The sequence below is a fragment of the Barbus barbus genome (assembly GCF_936440315.1).
Source record: "Barbus barbus genome assembly, chromosome: 7".
In the NCBI taxonomy this organism is placed as follows: domain Eukaryota; kingdom Metazoa; phylum Chordata; class Actinopteri; order Cypriniformes; family Cyprinidae; genus Barbus; species Barbus barbus.
Window position 1 is genome coordinate 20,361,455 of NC_136735.1, and position 16,232 is coordinate 20,377,686.

Below are 16,232 nucleotides of genomic sequence, written 5' to 3' on the forward strand. Positions count from 1 at the left end.
AAATCAAAATTTAAGGTTTGAACCAAACCATAAATATAATATGAGAAATAAATTATACAAATTTATAAATTTAGCTGTAACAAAAAGTATCCCTTTTTTAATGTGGAGCTCATTCCATAGAACATCCCAGATCTTCCAGTTTAATAATGAAGGGACCTCAAATCCTCTTCTGATACAGTGGACATGTTGAAGTAGTAAAACAAAAAATATTGTAAAATAAAAAAACTTATGAGAAAGAATTTATGAGTTCTGTATGCAGTTGTAAAATGTATTTTGTCAGATGCTAAATAGCTGAGGGAGACAGTTGAGTGTAGAGACGGAGAGAGATGACCCGTGTAATCTTTGCATTCTAAATTCAACACTAATGAATAGCTCATTGATTTCCTTTATGGCTGCAAAGAGAGCTGCCCTGTTTTGCCTGTCTATGGCCCATTAAAGCTCTTAAACACTGTTGATAAATGGAGAACGGTTCAGGCACAGTCACGGATGTCCATTGGAGGTCCTCAACAGGCACCAGGAAGTTCTGAGGGAGAGCACATTTTATACCAATAGATTTTGAAGTCAAAATGTGCACTAACTTTTCATTTGTAATTGAAGTTTTGTGTCAGCACCACTAAGCTTTAATGTAATCGGCATGTATCTACAGTGTAAGGCAGTATCTCAGCACCTCTGGTTTAACCTCATTAGCTCATTAACATTAATAGGATAGATTTATTATGCAACACGGATGCAAAGCTGCTTCTCTCAGAGCTTCATCTCCTCTTTCAGAGCTCCCTGACAAATACGTTTCTGATTTTCTGAACTTATTTCTGCGAGGCTTCCTGGTTTGAGTTGTTACATTTGATGACTGTGTGTGTATATATATATATATATATATATATATATATTATATATTGTCCCCAAACTAAAGTTTGACCACACGCATGCACGCACACATGCACACACACACATGTTGGTTTTTGTGGTTTATGGGGACTCTCCATAGGCGTAATGGTTTTTATACTGAACAAACTGTGTGTGCTATTGCCCTACACCAACCCTACACCTAAACGTAGCCCTCACACGAGACTTTGTGCATTTTTAGATTTTCAAAAAAACACCATTTAATATGTTTTTTAAGCCTTTTGAATTACGGGAACATAGGCAGTGTCCTCATAAACCACCTTCATATTGTAATACCTCTGTCATACCCATGTCATTATACAAATTTGTGTCCTCATAAACCACATAAACATGCACACACACACACACTTATATATATATATATATATATATATATATGAAGAGTTTATTTGCAAAAACAGATCATTTTGATTAGGTTAAAAATAACTAACAAATACAGCTAACTAACACAATAAAAACATGATAACATAATAAAAAACGTGATTTAAAAAAAAATGGAGTTATCTGTTTTTGCAAATAAACTCTTCATATATATATATATATATGTGTGTGTGTGTGTGTGTGTGTGTGTGTGTGTGTGCATGCATGCATGTGGTCAAACTTTAGTTTGGGGACAGACCAATGCTCACTATTAACTAACTATTAACTATGTATTTTGCCTCAAACTCCTAATTTGCTGCTTATTAATAGTTAGTAAAGTTGTTTAGGTATGGGATAGGATTAAGGGATATGTGGTCATGTAGAATAAGAATAAGGCTTAATAAGTACTAATAAACAGCCAATATGTTAGTGATGTGCATGCTAATAAGCAACTAGTTAATAATGGTCACTAAGCTAAAGTGTAATCTACTTAACTGAGGAAGGAAATGAGCAATGCAATGTTTGAGTAAGGCATAAACATAGAGAGAGTGATATACATTTTTATAAAATTGGAGGGTAATTTTAGAATGTTAGTTTACCGTTTACACCAATTTTATAGAAATAATATTTTAAGGTGTACTGTAACACTCTTAAAACTTAAAGTAACAAATATTGACACTGCATTTGAGATTGGCCAGTGATACAGAAATTCAGTCAGATTATTTCATTTAAAAAAAAAGGAAAACAAAAGATAATGTAAACTATTTTGGAGGTATAAAGGGGAAATTTTGGAATGTCCTTACTGGAATCATTCTGAATTTAGTCATAATAATGAATTTATTCATTGAACACACAACCTGAATTCATGTCTCTTCATTTAGACAGGGTCATGTGCAAAAGTCACTTCACTATGTCTTGCTATCTCCCCAACAACAAATAGCAGCTTCATGCTTCAGTCATTTCTCACATTATTTTATGAAGAAAATGTTGAAAACAGTAAGATATCCCAAAGATATTCACACGGCTGCAATTATGAGGTGTTAAAGAGACCAATTGCACATGGTTGCCATGGAAACACCAGTGGCACACGCAAGAGTGTGCAATTTTACGCTCTTCTTTTTTCCTCTTTGTGTGTGTGTGTGTGTGTTTGAAGCTATTTTTAACAAGCATTATATAAGCACTCTATGTCACAAGCAGCATGTATCTCCTCTTGCTCTATTGTCTCTGTTCTTCTGGTTTGCCTGAGCTACGACTAACACTACTGGTTGAATTAAGCAGTTTACTCATGGAATTGAGTTTGCATGAGCATTGAGAATAATAATGAATGTGGTTGGATGAAGAATATCACGTGTCCAGATCTCTGGTTGATGCAAATAAACTTGCATGTGTAACACAGCCCATTCTCAGGAAACGGTGCCATTTACACCTAAAAATGTCAGGAATTTTTTTTGTCTTCATTCTAATATTCTATTCATTTTGAAACGGTAATTGTTGTGCTTTTAAAATTGTCATTTTCATTATTGAACTATTCCTTTAAAGACTAGAAATGTGACAACATAATACTATTAAACAAAGTGATGGACAATTTCTGCATTTTCAGGGAACAAACATTTGCCTACATTGAAATTACATAGAAAAATCATTTAATTCAATATTTTTAATGGTATGATAGTGATGAATGTAATGCCATATGTCATGCCATGCCAAATTAGTGGGACTTACAATTAAATTGTAATTGAAATTACTGAATGAAATGAAATTACAATGAAACTTTTTTTTTAATTTAATTATATTATATACTTGATTATAAAATCAGCAGTACATTAAGTGAACACACATATGAAATGAGTAGCATCATTATAAGAATAAAGCTGGAAACGATAGTTAAATATCCTAAAATATTTTTTTCCCTATCTTAACCTGCCATGTTTCATTCCCAAGCTTAACTGCAGTAGCCATATGTTTTTTTATGACCACTCCTGATGTAACCAGTCACAGCACACATTAAATGAAATTTCATATTGCTGTCAGATAACTGCTGTAATCATCCTCTTCATGTTGAGAAACCATTTTACCTCTTTAAATGGTCTATTATGAACTGAGCAGCAGCTGTTGTAAGAGGTAACAGTGTGACAGTGCGGAACAGATGCTTTTGTATATTCAGAGAAGTTCTGTTCACTGTAAAAATGAATTAGCATCACTAATGTGAGTGTGTGACAGGAGGGTCAGAGGGCCCACTGATGTCAGAAATGACCCTGCCGGTGTACTCTTCTATTAGCATGACTTTCTAAAGACCCCTATTCAGTCAAAATCCCTATTAACTCTTAATATATACAGTTTGAAAGCAGTAACAGCAAGGCAAAGCAAGGTATCAATTTTTTTTCTGTTTTCTTACATGCAGTATGTTCTCTTTACTTATTCATCTTGCTTGGATTACATAAGAAGCCTATTATGCTCTTAAATTGTGCAAAAAGTTTCACACACGAGCTGTAAACACATAGTACACTTGCAAAACATGTACAAAATTGCCATGTTGTTGTTGTTTTGTTTACATCTACCATGCTAATATTGTATATTAATCTGGTAAACATTCATATAGTATTATATGTATTGTAAAAAAAAATCTATACAAATAAATAAATAATTTATTTATTATCTGATACCATCACTGTACCTTGGTACTGCCACAGTGCTTTTTTATGGAAAATAAAATGTAGTTCCTCAGGCAGACACTCAACACTCTTTTTCTGTGCACCATAGATGTCTTAAGATCATAAGTTGCAGTCTATCTATGATGCATTATTCATGCATGTGGGGGAGTTGGTGTTGTTTAATGTCTCTGGAAGAAGATAAATAGGCAGAGAACAAAATGAATCAGCAGTGACTTCACTGCATACAGAATATTTTTCACTCTTCAGAAGGCATGAATAAAGAATAAAATTAGAATGTTCACTTTTTAAAGGGAAGTGCTTAAGTAAGAACAGAAATACATTTTCCCATGTATTTCCAAAATTATCATTCTAAATGTTGAATTTTGCGTTTTCAAACCGAGGACTTTTTTTTCAGAAAGCAGCATTGTAAAAGTACTAGTACCCATATGCATATTTAATTACTATATGTACATATATTTAATTTTCAGGTATGAAATATATTGTAATATGAAGTAAAAATATATATGAAAGCTATTAGAAACTGGAACAATTTCATATATCCCATAAAAATATGTATGTTTTTGTATGTGTGATGCATTTTGGACATTTTTGAACGTTAATGTCATGTATAGGCTATGTATATCCATCCATAAATATAAAAGATAGACATTGTCAGGGCATGTGGGCCCCAGTGCAGGTTATTGTTGTGGGCCCTGGTTGATTGTGTTCCATTGATTTCTGTGCTCTGTAACTCCATCTCTTCACAGCACTTCCTCTTTGACCTAGATAACTTATGATATGAGCTTGTTTTTGTTTCAAATGTAACTGCTTTCCAGGCCTTGGGAGGGTCTGAGGGAGTCATAGAAAAGAAGTTCAGTTTTGACATTTTTTGTTCATTGATGAATATGCATAATAAGAAAAATGAACTGTATGTACTGTATGTCCAAAAAACTTAGTAGATTCTGAACACAGCCTTCTGTGTTTTTCCCATGATAATGCATTCTTTGGTGAGGGAGAACTGCTGGCAACTGAAGGACAGATTTATCCATGTAATCTAACAGACATGTTTAAAAAAAACACATTTTTGTATATGTTGTTTTAATACAGTTGCATTTATAAATTAAACATTGTTATATAGGGATGCTACATATTATACCATATAGAAATCATTATATAGATATTATTGATATGTACATAATACAAATTGTACTATTGGGAGTTTGAGTATGTTATTTATACAAATATGGCCTTATAGGTAACATATGGCAATATCACCCTTGATATAGCAATATATGTCACATATTACATTTACATATGGCTATTTTCCATTCTGTTTTGTAAAATAATGATTGTTAACAGTGAACCTGATCATTGAGCATTCAAAAAAGAGAAATGTATTTGTTAGTAGTTGTAATTAAACTCTTACAGTACATCAGCCTCACCACATGTCATATGACGTGAGTGTGAAGATGGCTTGTCATGGACGGCCAGATGATTTCATCTGACATGATTGTGTCGCAGTGAGGTGTCAAGACGCCAGACACATGAACCTCACTTCTCGATGCGTCAAAGGCAGAGTTGATAAAGTGATAAAACATTATGTCTGAAGTAGTTTGTGGCCTTAATGTTCAGTGTTCAAATACAATATTCAAAATGCATGTGTGGTTAATTATAACATAAAAAAATCTAAGTGATATACTAGAAAGTAGCATAGAAATATCGAAAACATGAAGTCTCTCTTTCTCCCCCTACAGGCTGCTTCGAGTGTTGCATCAAGTGTCTGGGCGGTGTCCCTTACGCCTCTTTGGTGGCCACCATCTTGTGCTTTTCGGGTGTTGCTCTGTTCTGCGGCTGTGGGCATGTGGCACTTACAGGCACTGTGACCATGGTGGAAAACCACTTCTCTCGCATCACCTCTGACCATGCTACTCTCACTGATGTGTAAGTGTGTTCAAACAGCAATTAAAATGCACCAAAGTCCATAAATAATAACTTCCCAATGATAGTTGTTCATTTATTTAGATTAATACTGTGAGTTGCTTGAGGTGTGATGATTATTAGAGGTATATTGAAAGAGAAAAAAAGCTAACTTTGAGTTTAGCATTTTCTACCTGTTGTGTCTATGACATGTTCAAGGGTGACTATGTGCTGAGTAATGACCTCTAGAATGCCAGCAAATAACTGGCAGTATCCATCATGTCATCTGGAGCTTTACTGGGAACAAATGATCTATTGCCTTTAATTTCCTGTGTACATCTTTACTGTCAGTGGCCCTGTGCCGTATACACAATACCACTGATAAAATCTGCCAAGCGTACATCTGCATCCCCCACATAAAAGTCAAATCAATCACTGCCACAATTGTTTAGTGAGCAGGAACTCTGGGAAATGTGATCTTAAATAAGCTATGACTAGATACTTTGGTATCAATATCTTTTCATGCATGTTAATTTGAAAGGAACAAGTGCCAGTCGAATAAGAAAATCTCAGTTTGTCCATAGAAATATTAGATAATGTTGAAGGATTTATGTCCACCCTAGGTCTCTTACATTAACACATTCACTATAGTTAAAAGTTTCCTTTGTTATACAGGGTTCAGATTTTGCAGTACATCATCTATGGAATCGCCTGTTTCTTCTTCCTGTATGGCATCATCCTGTTGGCTGAGGGCTTCTACACCACCAGTGCTGTCAAAGAGATGCACAGCGAGTTCAAGACCACTGTGTGTGGACGCTGCATCAGTGCCATGGTGAGGCCAGTGCACACATACAAGCATGGACATAACCCAGTCTCACTGGAAAAAAAACATTCCTCTACCTTTGTTTCTGCAAAACTCAAAAATGTGCCGACACATTTCAATTCAAGTTATCAAGTGAAACATGTAAAACACCAAAAACGTTTATTTCTTTTCACACAAAGAATGGTTACGGGGCTGGTTATTGATTAATAAAGACTTATTTTCACTTAGTTCTTTGCACAATATTATGTTATTATGACCTCAGACACTTTTACCATAGTGCATGATTTGTAAACTAACACAACTTGATATTTGCATCACACAACCAGCTTCATATGTTTGGTGTATGTTTTGACAGCATAAACTTGCTCAGAATCTCACCCGGTACAGCATTGTACTTGTGATGTGTAGAGCTCAAGTACGAATCCTCCTCAAAGACCTGTAGAAGTAAGCTAAAATGGCATTATTGTTTCAGCAAATGCATTTTTATCTCACATTTGCTTTTGTTCACACAAATATGTTATATTTAGAGGAGGGTTTAGTGTAGGTTGTACATTATTTTCCAATGCAATAGAACATTGACCCTTTAGGGCCACTCACTTTCTGAACTGTTGTGATACATAGAACAACCTATGTAATGAAACTTGTAATTAGCTTTTTGCAGATATATCAGGCACGTTTGAAAAATACACTTACACATAATTATATAAACGTGCACGCTCATAAATGCATCTCCCCATCCATAAACATTAATGCTAGATTTGGCATATTCACACACATATACGCCAACTGTACATAAGCAAACCCCAACCCTTTAGGATGGATTTGGCACGATCAGTGCTATATACCCCAGTTGCTTTAATCACTGCAGATGTTCAGTAGCATCCATCTAAAGCCTTTAGGCAATGTACGCATGTGTTATGCGTTAGTCTGGAAAACGTGTGTTTGTTCACATGAGCGAGTGTGATAATCAAGTAGTAACACATCCAAGGTGATCCAGCAGTAAATAGGTCATGATTCTGGGTCACATTCATACAGTATGCACTGCAGGATTAAAAAAATATGACATTATTCTAGTCATCACAATATTATTATGTGGATATTGAATGAATATGTGAGCATGAGAGGCTAACAACTTTCTCTCTCTTTTTTTTTTTTAAGTTTGTGTTCCTCACATACATTTTGGGCTTGGGATGGCTGGGTATCTTTGGCTTCTCTGCGGTGCCCGTTTTCCTGTTTTATAACATGTGGACCACATGTGGAGCCATGAAGTCCCCTATTGCCAATCTCACCTCTGTGGACAACATCTGTGTCGATGTGCGGCAGTATGGTAAAAAGCTTGATTGTCCTCAACAGTGAACCAGTGAATAATACTTGGTTGTATTTAGTTACAAAATTAACATCACTTTACTATGTAAGGAGTGAGTTATTCTAATGGAATGCAGCTGTTGAGATAAATCTGTCAGTGCTAACTACTGTACACTTCCTCTTAAAAAATACAATCAGATGTTTCCTTCTCTAGCATTTACTGAAACCCCTAGCAGTGGGAAAATGAATATATATATATATATATATATACAGTGGGTACGGAAAGTATTCAGACCCCCTTAAATTTTTCACTCTTTGTTATATTGCAGCAACCATTTGCTAAAATCATTTAAGTTCCTTTTTTTCCTCATTAATGTACACACAGCCCATATTGACAGAAAAACACAGAATTGTTGACATTTTTGAAGATTTATTAAAAAAGAAAAACTGAAATATCACATGGTCCTAAGTATTCAGACCCTTTGCTGTGACGCTCATATATTTAACTCAGGGGCTGTCCATTTCTTCGGATCATCCTTGAGATGGTTCTACACCTTCATTTGAGTCCAGTTGTGTTTGATTATACTGACTGGACTTAATTAGGAAAGCCACACACCTGTCTATATAAGACCTTACAGCTCACAGTGCATGTCAGAGCAAATGAGAATCATGAGGTCAAAGGAACTGCCTGAAGAGCTCAGAGACAGAATTGTGGCAAGGCACAGATCTGGCCAAGGTTACAAAAAAAAATTCTGCTGCACTTAAGGTTTCTAAGAGCACAGTGGCATCCATAATCCTTAAATGGAAGACGTTTGGTACGAACAGAACCCTTCTTAGAGCTGGCCGTCCGGCCAAACTGAGCTATCGGGGGAGAAGAGCCTTGGTGAGAGAGGTAAAGAAGAACCTAAAGATCAGTGTGGCTGACCTCCAGAGATGCAGTCGGGAGATGGAAGAAAGTTGTAGAAAGTCAACCATCACTGCAGCCCTCTACCAATCGGGGCTTTATGGCAGAGTGGCCCGACGGAAGCCTCTCCTCAGTGCAAGACACAAAAAAACACCAGAAGAACCACAAGATGGTGAGAAATAAGATTCTCTGGTTTGATGAGACCAAGATAGAACTTTTTGGCCTTAATTCTAAGCGGTATGTGTGGAGAAAACAAGGCACTGCTCATCACCTGTCCAATACAGTCCCAACAGTGAAGCATGGTGGTGGCAGCATCATGCTGTGGGGGTGTTTTTCAGCTGCAGGGACAGGACGACTGGTTGCAATTGAAGGAAAGATGAATGCGGCCAAGTACAGGGATATCCTGGACGAAAACTTTCTCCAGAGTGCTCAGGACCTCAGACTGGGCCGAAGGTTTACCTTCCAACAAGACAATGACCCTAAGCACACAGCTAAAATAACGAAGGAGTGGCTTCACAACAACTCCGTGACTGTTCATGAATGGCCCAGCCAGAGCCCTGACTTAAACCCAATTGAGCATCTCTGGAGAGACCTAAAAATGGCTGTCCACCAACGTTTACCATCCAACCTGACAGAACTGGAGAGGATCTGTAAGGAGGAATGGTAGAGGATCCCCAAATCCAGGTGTGAAAAACTTGTTGCATCTTTCCCAAAAAGACTCATGGCTGTATTAGATCAAAAGGGTGCTTCTACTAAATACTGAGCAAAGGGTCTGAATACTTAGGACCATGTGATATTTCAGTTTTTCTTTTTTAATAAATCTCCAAAAATGTCAACAATTCTGTGTTTTTCTGTCAATATGGGGTGCTGTGTGTACATTAATGAGGAAAAAAATTTTACTTAAATGATTTTAGCAAATGGCTGCAATATAACAAAGAGTGAAAAATTTAAGGGGGTCTGAATACTTTCTGTACCCACTGTATATATATGTATGTGTGTTTGATTTTAATTTATTTAATTTATAATATATTTAATATATATTTAATAATCTAGAATTATTCGAGTGTATTGCTTTATTAGTCCTTATAACCTTTTAGATTAATGTATGTGACGAATATAATCATTTTCAGGAATCATCCCATGGAACGCTACTCCTGGTAAAGCCTGTGGCTCCACGCTAAGTGACATCTGCAATACTAGTGAGGTAAAGTTACCTAATTTTTCCCTGAAGATCACCACATTTGCATTGGCAGGAAGATCTTTTCTTTTCATGTTTACATATCTACCTGTAAAGCGTAAAACATGAAATAATAGTTGGAGTTTTTTAATGGAACGGTTTATTGAAACTTCAGACAAAATCTAAAAAGAAAGAGTTGCATATGTGTTTATGTTGAACTTTTATGACTCATATGGTATGATACACTGAGAGTATTGGGAGGGGGGCCCAAGCTAAGCAAAAATATGCAATACTTTTACGTATATGGCCTAAAATATGAAATTCTGATGGCTTGTAATGTAAATCAATGAGATCTTTATAACAGTATAGCAGACTACTTACATTAAATTATATAAATAACAGATGTCATTCTATATGCTAAATTCAGTAATATGTCTTAGAAAAAAATATTTACATTTTTAGTTTTTTTTTTTTTTAACTGTGGTTTCAAAACATATAATGCATTGCAATGATGATCAAACATCCCTCAAAAACTTGATGGATCATATTTGATATATTTGAACATGATTTTTCAAAAATGATGCATGTATATTCAAGTAAACCTGAGTCGCTTTAGTAAATGATTATATCCAAATAATTCTTAGGTTTACCTTATAAAAATCAGTAAAGATTTCACAGCAAAAAAAAAAAAACCCCTGTGAACCACGACAGCCACGATATCAATCAGATGACTGAAGGCAAGTAGATTGTGTGCAACAGATTTGACAGCAAATTTTGTTCATGTTGATTATTCAGAGTCCTTTGTGTATCAAATATGATACAGTAGGATTTGTAGGGTTACAGACACACTTTTTTGTACCATTTTAAGGAATGTTGGCTTGTATTTATCTTGACAAGATTGGTTTATCCTTTAAAAATATACTTTTTAAAGGAAAAGTTTAATAGGTACATTTTATTTTGAATGGGGAATATTACATTTTTGTGAGGCAAGGTCTGTAGCTCTTTAGTTGTGTGTAATGGATTTCCTAAACTCTTTTTATTACAGTTCTATCTGTCCTACCATCTTTATATTGTTGCCTGTGCTGGAGCTGGAGCCACTGTGATCGCACTGGTAAGAGTTCATGATGTTCATTTGTTCACTTGTTCATTTCATACTTTTCTTAACTGTTTCATATGTAGAATAAGTTTCTTTGATGTTAAAAACTATGTAAAATTGCTTAGAAAAGAATTGCTCTTTGAGGAGAAATATAGTGCTATATTCTTCAATTCTGTCATCAGTTTAGAATCTTTATAGGCACAGATTGAACAACTGTGCTTTCGGTTTTCAAGGGATGTGGTGCAACTTCTATTGTAAAGTTGCTATTGTGCATCTAAAACTGTTTGGTCTCACCCACTGGTTTGTCTCTTTTCCATTCAGCTCATCTATGTGATGGCCACAACGTATAACTTTGCAGTGTTGAAGTTTAAGAGCTACGACCACAGTCACACCACTAAGTTTTAAGCTTTTTGTATAAGGGCAACTGCAAAGTCTGTGAAAGTTGCTCTCAGAGACAGAGACAGAAAGATAGAGAGAGAGAGGACCTGAGTGAGTGAAAGAGGACAGGAAAAGGCAAAGGAGAGAAATAAATTGAGAACTGTTAGTTCATAGCATGGGCCTATTAATAGTATTGTCTAATGTTCAATTCATTTGTATCTTTGTTTCTATACTAATTTGACAATGTGTGATCTCTTCACTAAACAAGGATAATACATCACACTCAATGTTTGCATACATTTTTACCTAGGTACCAATTCATATAAAGTATAGCATGACCAATCCAGAATAATGTAGCTTATTTACAGTTTAAGAGAAAATGACTTTAGTAGTGAGAATGTAACTCTCTGTTAGTCCAACAACACCGAATGGACAGGATTAAAACTAGAAAATAGTAGGCTACTATTTGGTAATAATGTCTCTCCATTGGATCATATCCACCCTGAGGCACCCGTAGTCCAGAACCCAGCCAGATAGAAAAGGCAAGTGAATTACAGTAGATGAGAAAGGCATAGTTACTGCTGTTATGAAAGGTATAAAGAATGTTGTGTTTATGCTCAGAAACTTTTATTCTATGCTACATGTACCTGTGAAGGGTGTGACTGTACTTTTTAATTGCTTGTGAGATGTTTTGCAGTCATGGAATTGACTCTAAAAATGCTGTTTTCTTTCAGAGCCTTTGTTTTTAGTTTCATCCGATTACTACTTAGTTTAATATTATGTTTAATATTGAATTCAGACAGCATATAGTTTTTGATTTTGTATTAATTCTCAAAGCAGTATAGTTCCTGTTTTCAGAAATAATCAGAAATAAACAATTATTGTGGAGACGTTTCTTTTATTTAATAGTTTTAGGGGGATTTGTGTTTGTTTTAAATTTCTTTAGATATCAGTAGTTCATCATCTTTTATTTACTAACTGCTAACTCGTGAAATAACCAGATTTCATGTGATACCTGGTACACTGAAAAATGTCATTTATTTAAAGTACATTTTTGTATTGTTGTAATCGGAAATAGTTTCTGGTTTAAACCTGTTTTGTTCAGGTATAGCTGGAATCGTTAAATAAATAAATTAAACCAAATACTTGCACTTGCATAGAGAAAAAAAATGAAAAAGAAACAATTTTGTTTAAACAGAATTTTTGCTGGACACCATAGTTATTTTAGTATTTAAAATGTCTATATAGTTTTCATATATATATATATATATATATATATATATATATATATATATATAGTTTTTGTTTTAGCCTTTTTATTACATTAAGAGAAACTATATAAAAATTAGGAATATTACCTCATGGCAACTAGCTGAAGTAAAATATACATCAGATATTTTATGATTTTACTTTTAGTTTACTATAATAACACTGTGTGACATAAAATATAGGACACATGCTGACTAGCTTAAATGTTTTTTAGTATGTAATAGAAAATGTAATGCATATTAAAAACACACACACAATTAAATAAAAATTATATTATACCTAAATCACGTAATATTTTGGCTTATCTCTAAAGATATACAGTAAAAGATATATAATATTAATCCAAAATGAATAAATATATATTTCCTTATTAAAAAAATAAAGTCAGTCCATTTTTTTCAGTGTTTTCCAATCAACAAATATAGATTGCTGTGTGGTGCAGCTATAATAATTGACTGAGATTTATTTACTTAAGTGATTCTTAAGAGCAACTAATACTGTCTTAACTCGTATAGCTGGCTTTGGCTAACTAACCCACTCATGACTAATCCTGCCCTCCACCTGTTTCTTCCTCTGTCTTTCTCCGTTTCTGTCACTCTTTCTCTTTTGTTTGTCTCCTCCCCTTCTCTACCATCCACAGATCCACTACCTGATGATCCTGGCAGCAAACTGGGCCTATCTCAAGGGACTGTGTCAGCAGACTCACGCCTACCAGGACATCAAAACCAGAGATGATCAAGAGCTGCAGGATGTGCAGTCACGCTCCAAGGAGGGCCTAAACTCCTACTCATAAACAGTTCTCCCAACTCTTATCTACTCAACCTCTATCTAACACCAAAACACACACACACACACACACACACACACACACACAAACCTGCCACCCTCAGATGAAACACTATATACAAACTAACACTGCTAAGCGCTGCACTATCCTGACTATACATCATAACAGTGGTATAAGTTAGTTATAATCATGATGAAACATGTCAGGCAAGATATTGAACATCTGTAACAAATGATGAGTGGAATCATGCAGTTAATGGTGATACGATGTGTTTTGCTCATCTCCTTCATGGTGCAAAAGACCACTGGTATAAAAGTGCATGTATTCTAGTATCGTACTGTCATTTTGCAAGTATTCTTGAATTGCTAGAAATTGTACGTACAGTGTAGAGTCATGGTTATAACTGGGTTATGTTTGGTTTTATGATGCATTGTCTTGGTGAAGCGCTGCTTACATGATAGACTGTCTGCACTAACTCCTCACAGACATTTTGCAGGAACTTCCTTTTTTTTTGGTGTTTTATACATATATAAATATATATATATATAAATGTGTGAAAGTGAATGAATGTTGTTGTTTTTTTAATTATGGGTGCCAGGTTGTGCATTGAAAATGTCTGTTTATTTAGGATCTTTCTCTGGGCTCTATGGCTATCTTAGATTTCTGAATTCGCCTTTTTCCAACTCTCTTTCTTACTTTATTTTTTGGAAGGGGTGGGGAACAATACCGGTTGTTGACAAATTGCACTAATCTTGTAATAGAAAGCAGGTATATTAACACACACACACGCACGCACACACACATAAAGTAAAAAAAAAAAAAAACTCTTAAAAGAACATTTCCTCAAAGCTGTCAGTTTTGAGTATCATAATCAAGCACTCAACCTTCAAAATGATATTCTGAAAACTGATTGATATAAATCTGACAGGCTAAAAAGTGTAGATGTTTGTTTAATAATAATTATAACAAAAAATGAACTAATGCTAAATTATTTACTAATAATGTCTAATGGAAACTGCCCTCATCAGCTATACAGGTTACATACTTTCCTTCAGTTTTATTGATAAATCTAGGTATTTTTCAGTCTTCTAGAATTTGTTCTTATGGCAAGATTGATGTTTACCATGAGTTTAATGAGATGATTGTGACTCCTCTGTGTGAGTTATTGCTATGTGGACGTGAAACTCTGAAAATGGTTTGAATTTACAGTCAAATAATGCAGCCTTGTTTTTGCAGTGTATCTTTTTCCTAATTGGTCTCTCTCTCTCTTTCTATTACTACTTTTACAATATGACTCTTTTTATTGATCAATCTTTTAACTAAAATAATTCTTCTCTGTAATGTCTCTGTAAATATAAGCATGTATTGTCCACATATACAATTGTTTAATACCAATGATATGCCGTTTCTTGCTGTATGTTAAAAATTCTGTTAAAGGGAGCTTAAAGGGATGTGTAAGATGTTGATCTATTTACCCTGTTTTTGAAAAAGATGTGTGCCTGGATGTTCTATTGTTCCCTGATTATTGCATGAAGGAGAGCTATTTCATTTGATTTTGCAGTACTATAAGTGATGTGTAGTCCATTGTTCTAATGAACTACAGTTGACAGTGTCCCACCTCTCCCCGAAAAACAAACCACTGTATGTTATTGGAAATTGTAGTCTTAGATGTTTCATAGTCGATTTTATTTGAAGTCAGAGGTTTTATGAATCCTGTATAGTGATTTTTGTAACCTTCTCTAGTAAAATATTTTCTATGATCTATATGAACTCTTTTGTGTTTATTATTATTTTAAAAAGCACATGTGCAAGAGATTCATCTTCATATTTGGGCCAAACTGACTTATAACTTAACTGCATTGTAAGGTAACAATTTCTACTTTAAATCCTGCTGCAGCTTGTGCATTTTTGCTGTACTTGCGCCACCTGGTGTAGGAATGAGAACATGGTGCCCCCACTTTGTTTTATGCATAAAGACACTGGCTGTAATAGAATAGTTCACCCAAAAATGAACATTTGCTAATGTACTCATCCACAGTTCATCCAAGATGTAGATGAGTTTGTTTCTTCATGATATCTGACAGATATTAAGAAATTTAGCATCGCTTGCTCACCGGAGGATCCTCTGGAGTGAATGGGTGCCATTAGAATGAGAGTGCAAAAAGCTGATAAAGCGACACAATCCAAAACTCTACACAACTCCAGTGCATCAATTAACATGTTGTGAAGAGAAAGAAACAAAGCCATCAGTAAGATGTTTTTAACTTTACGTTAAATTCAGACGAGGAAACTTTTTCACTGGAGAAAGCAATATTATGGATAGACAACCACGTTCATGAAGCCCCCCAACACTGCACATTTTAATGTCTCCTTTATCTGGCATACCCATTTCAGGTCTTGGAGTCTCTACTAATAAGCTGATGAGCTAAATCAGGTTTGTTTGATTAAGGAGACAGGCGCATTCACTGCATGGGATCCATTTGTGAGCAAGTGATGTAATGCTAAATTTCTCCAAATCTGTCCCATGAAGAAACAAACTCATCTACATAATTTCAGCAAATTTTCATTTTTGGGTGAAAGACTCCTTTATCTTTTCATTGCACCAAAATAATAATAAGAATTGTGGTTAGTATAACAACAAATAAAAACATAACAGAGCATA

The 16,232-nt window shown here is 34.9% G+C and overlaps 1 protein-coding gene across 3 annotated transcripts in view; it reads left to right on the plus strand.

Annotated features, from left to right (window-relative positions):
* LOC306872844 (neuronal membrane glycoprotein M6-b-like) overlaps positions 1-14,379 on the plus strand; it is a 49,279-nt gene extending 34,900 nt beyond the window's left edge. For 2 of the 3 annotated variants that reach the window (XM_079421718.1, XM_079421717.1), the window contains exons 2-7: positions 5,669-5,855; positions 6,507-6,663; positions 7,813-7,981; positions 9,994-10,067; positions 11,086-11,151; positions 11,458-12,668. In XM_079421718.1, coding sequence (XP_079277844.1) covers positions 5,669-5,855; positions 6,507-6,663; positions 7,813-7,981; positions 9,994-10,067; positions 11,086-11,151; positions 11,458-11,541 — 737 coding nt within the window. In that variant the 3' untranslated portion in view covers positions 11,542-12,668. Of the gene's footprint in view, positions 1-5,668; positions 5,856-6,506; positions 6,664-7,812; positions 7,982-9,993; positions 10,068-11,085; positions 11,152-11,457; positions 12,669-13,423 lie in introns of those variants that run through there. The other variant, XM_079421716.1, reaches the window with a different exon arrangement.
* Positions 14,380-16,232: the final 1,853 nt, after the last annotated feature.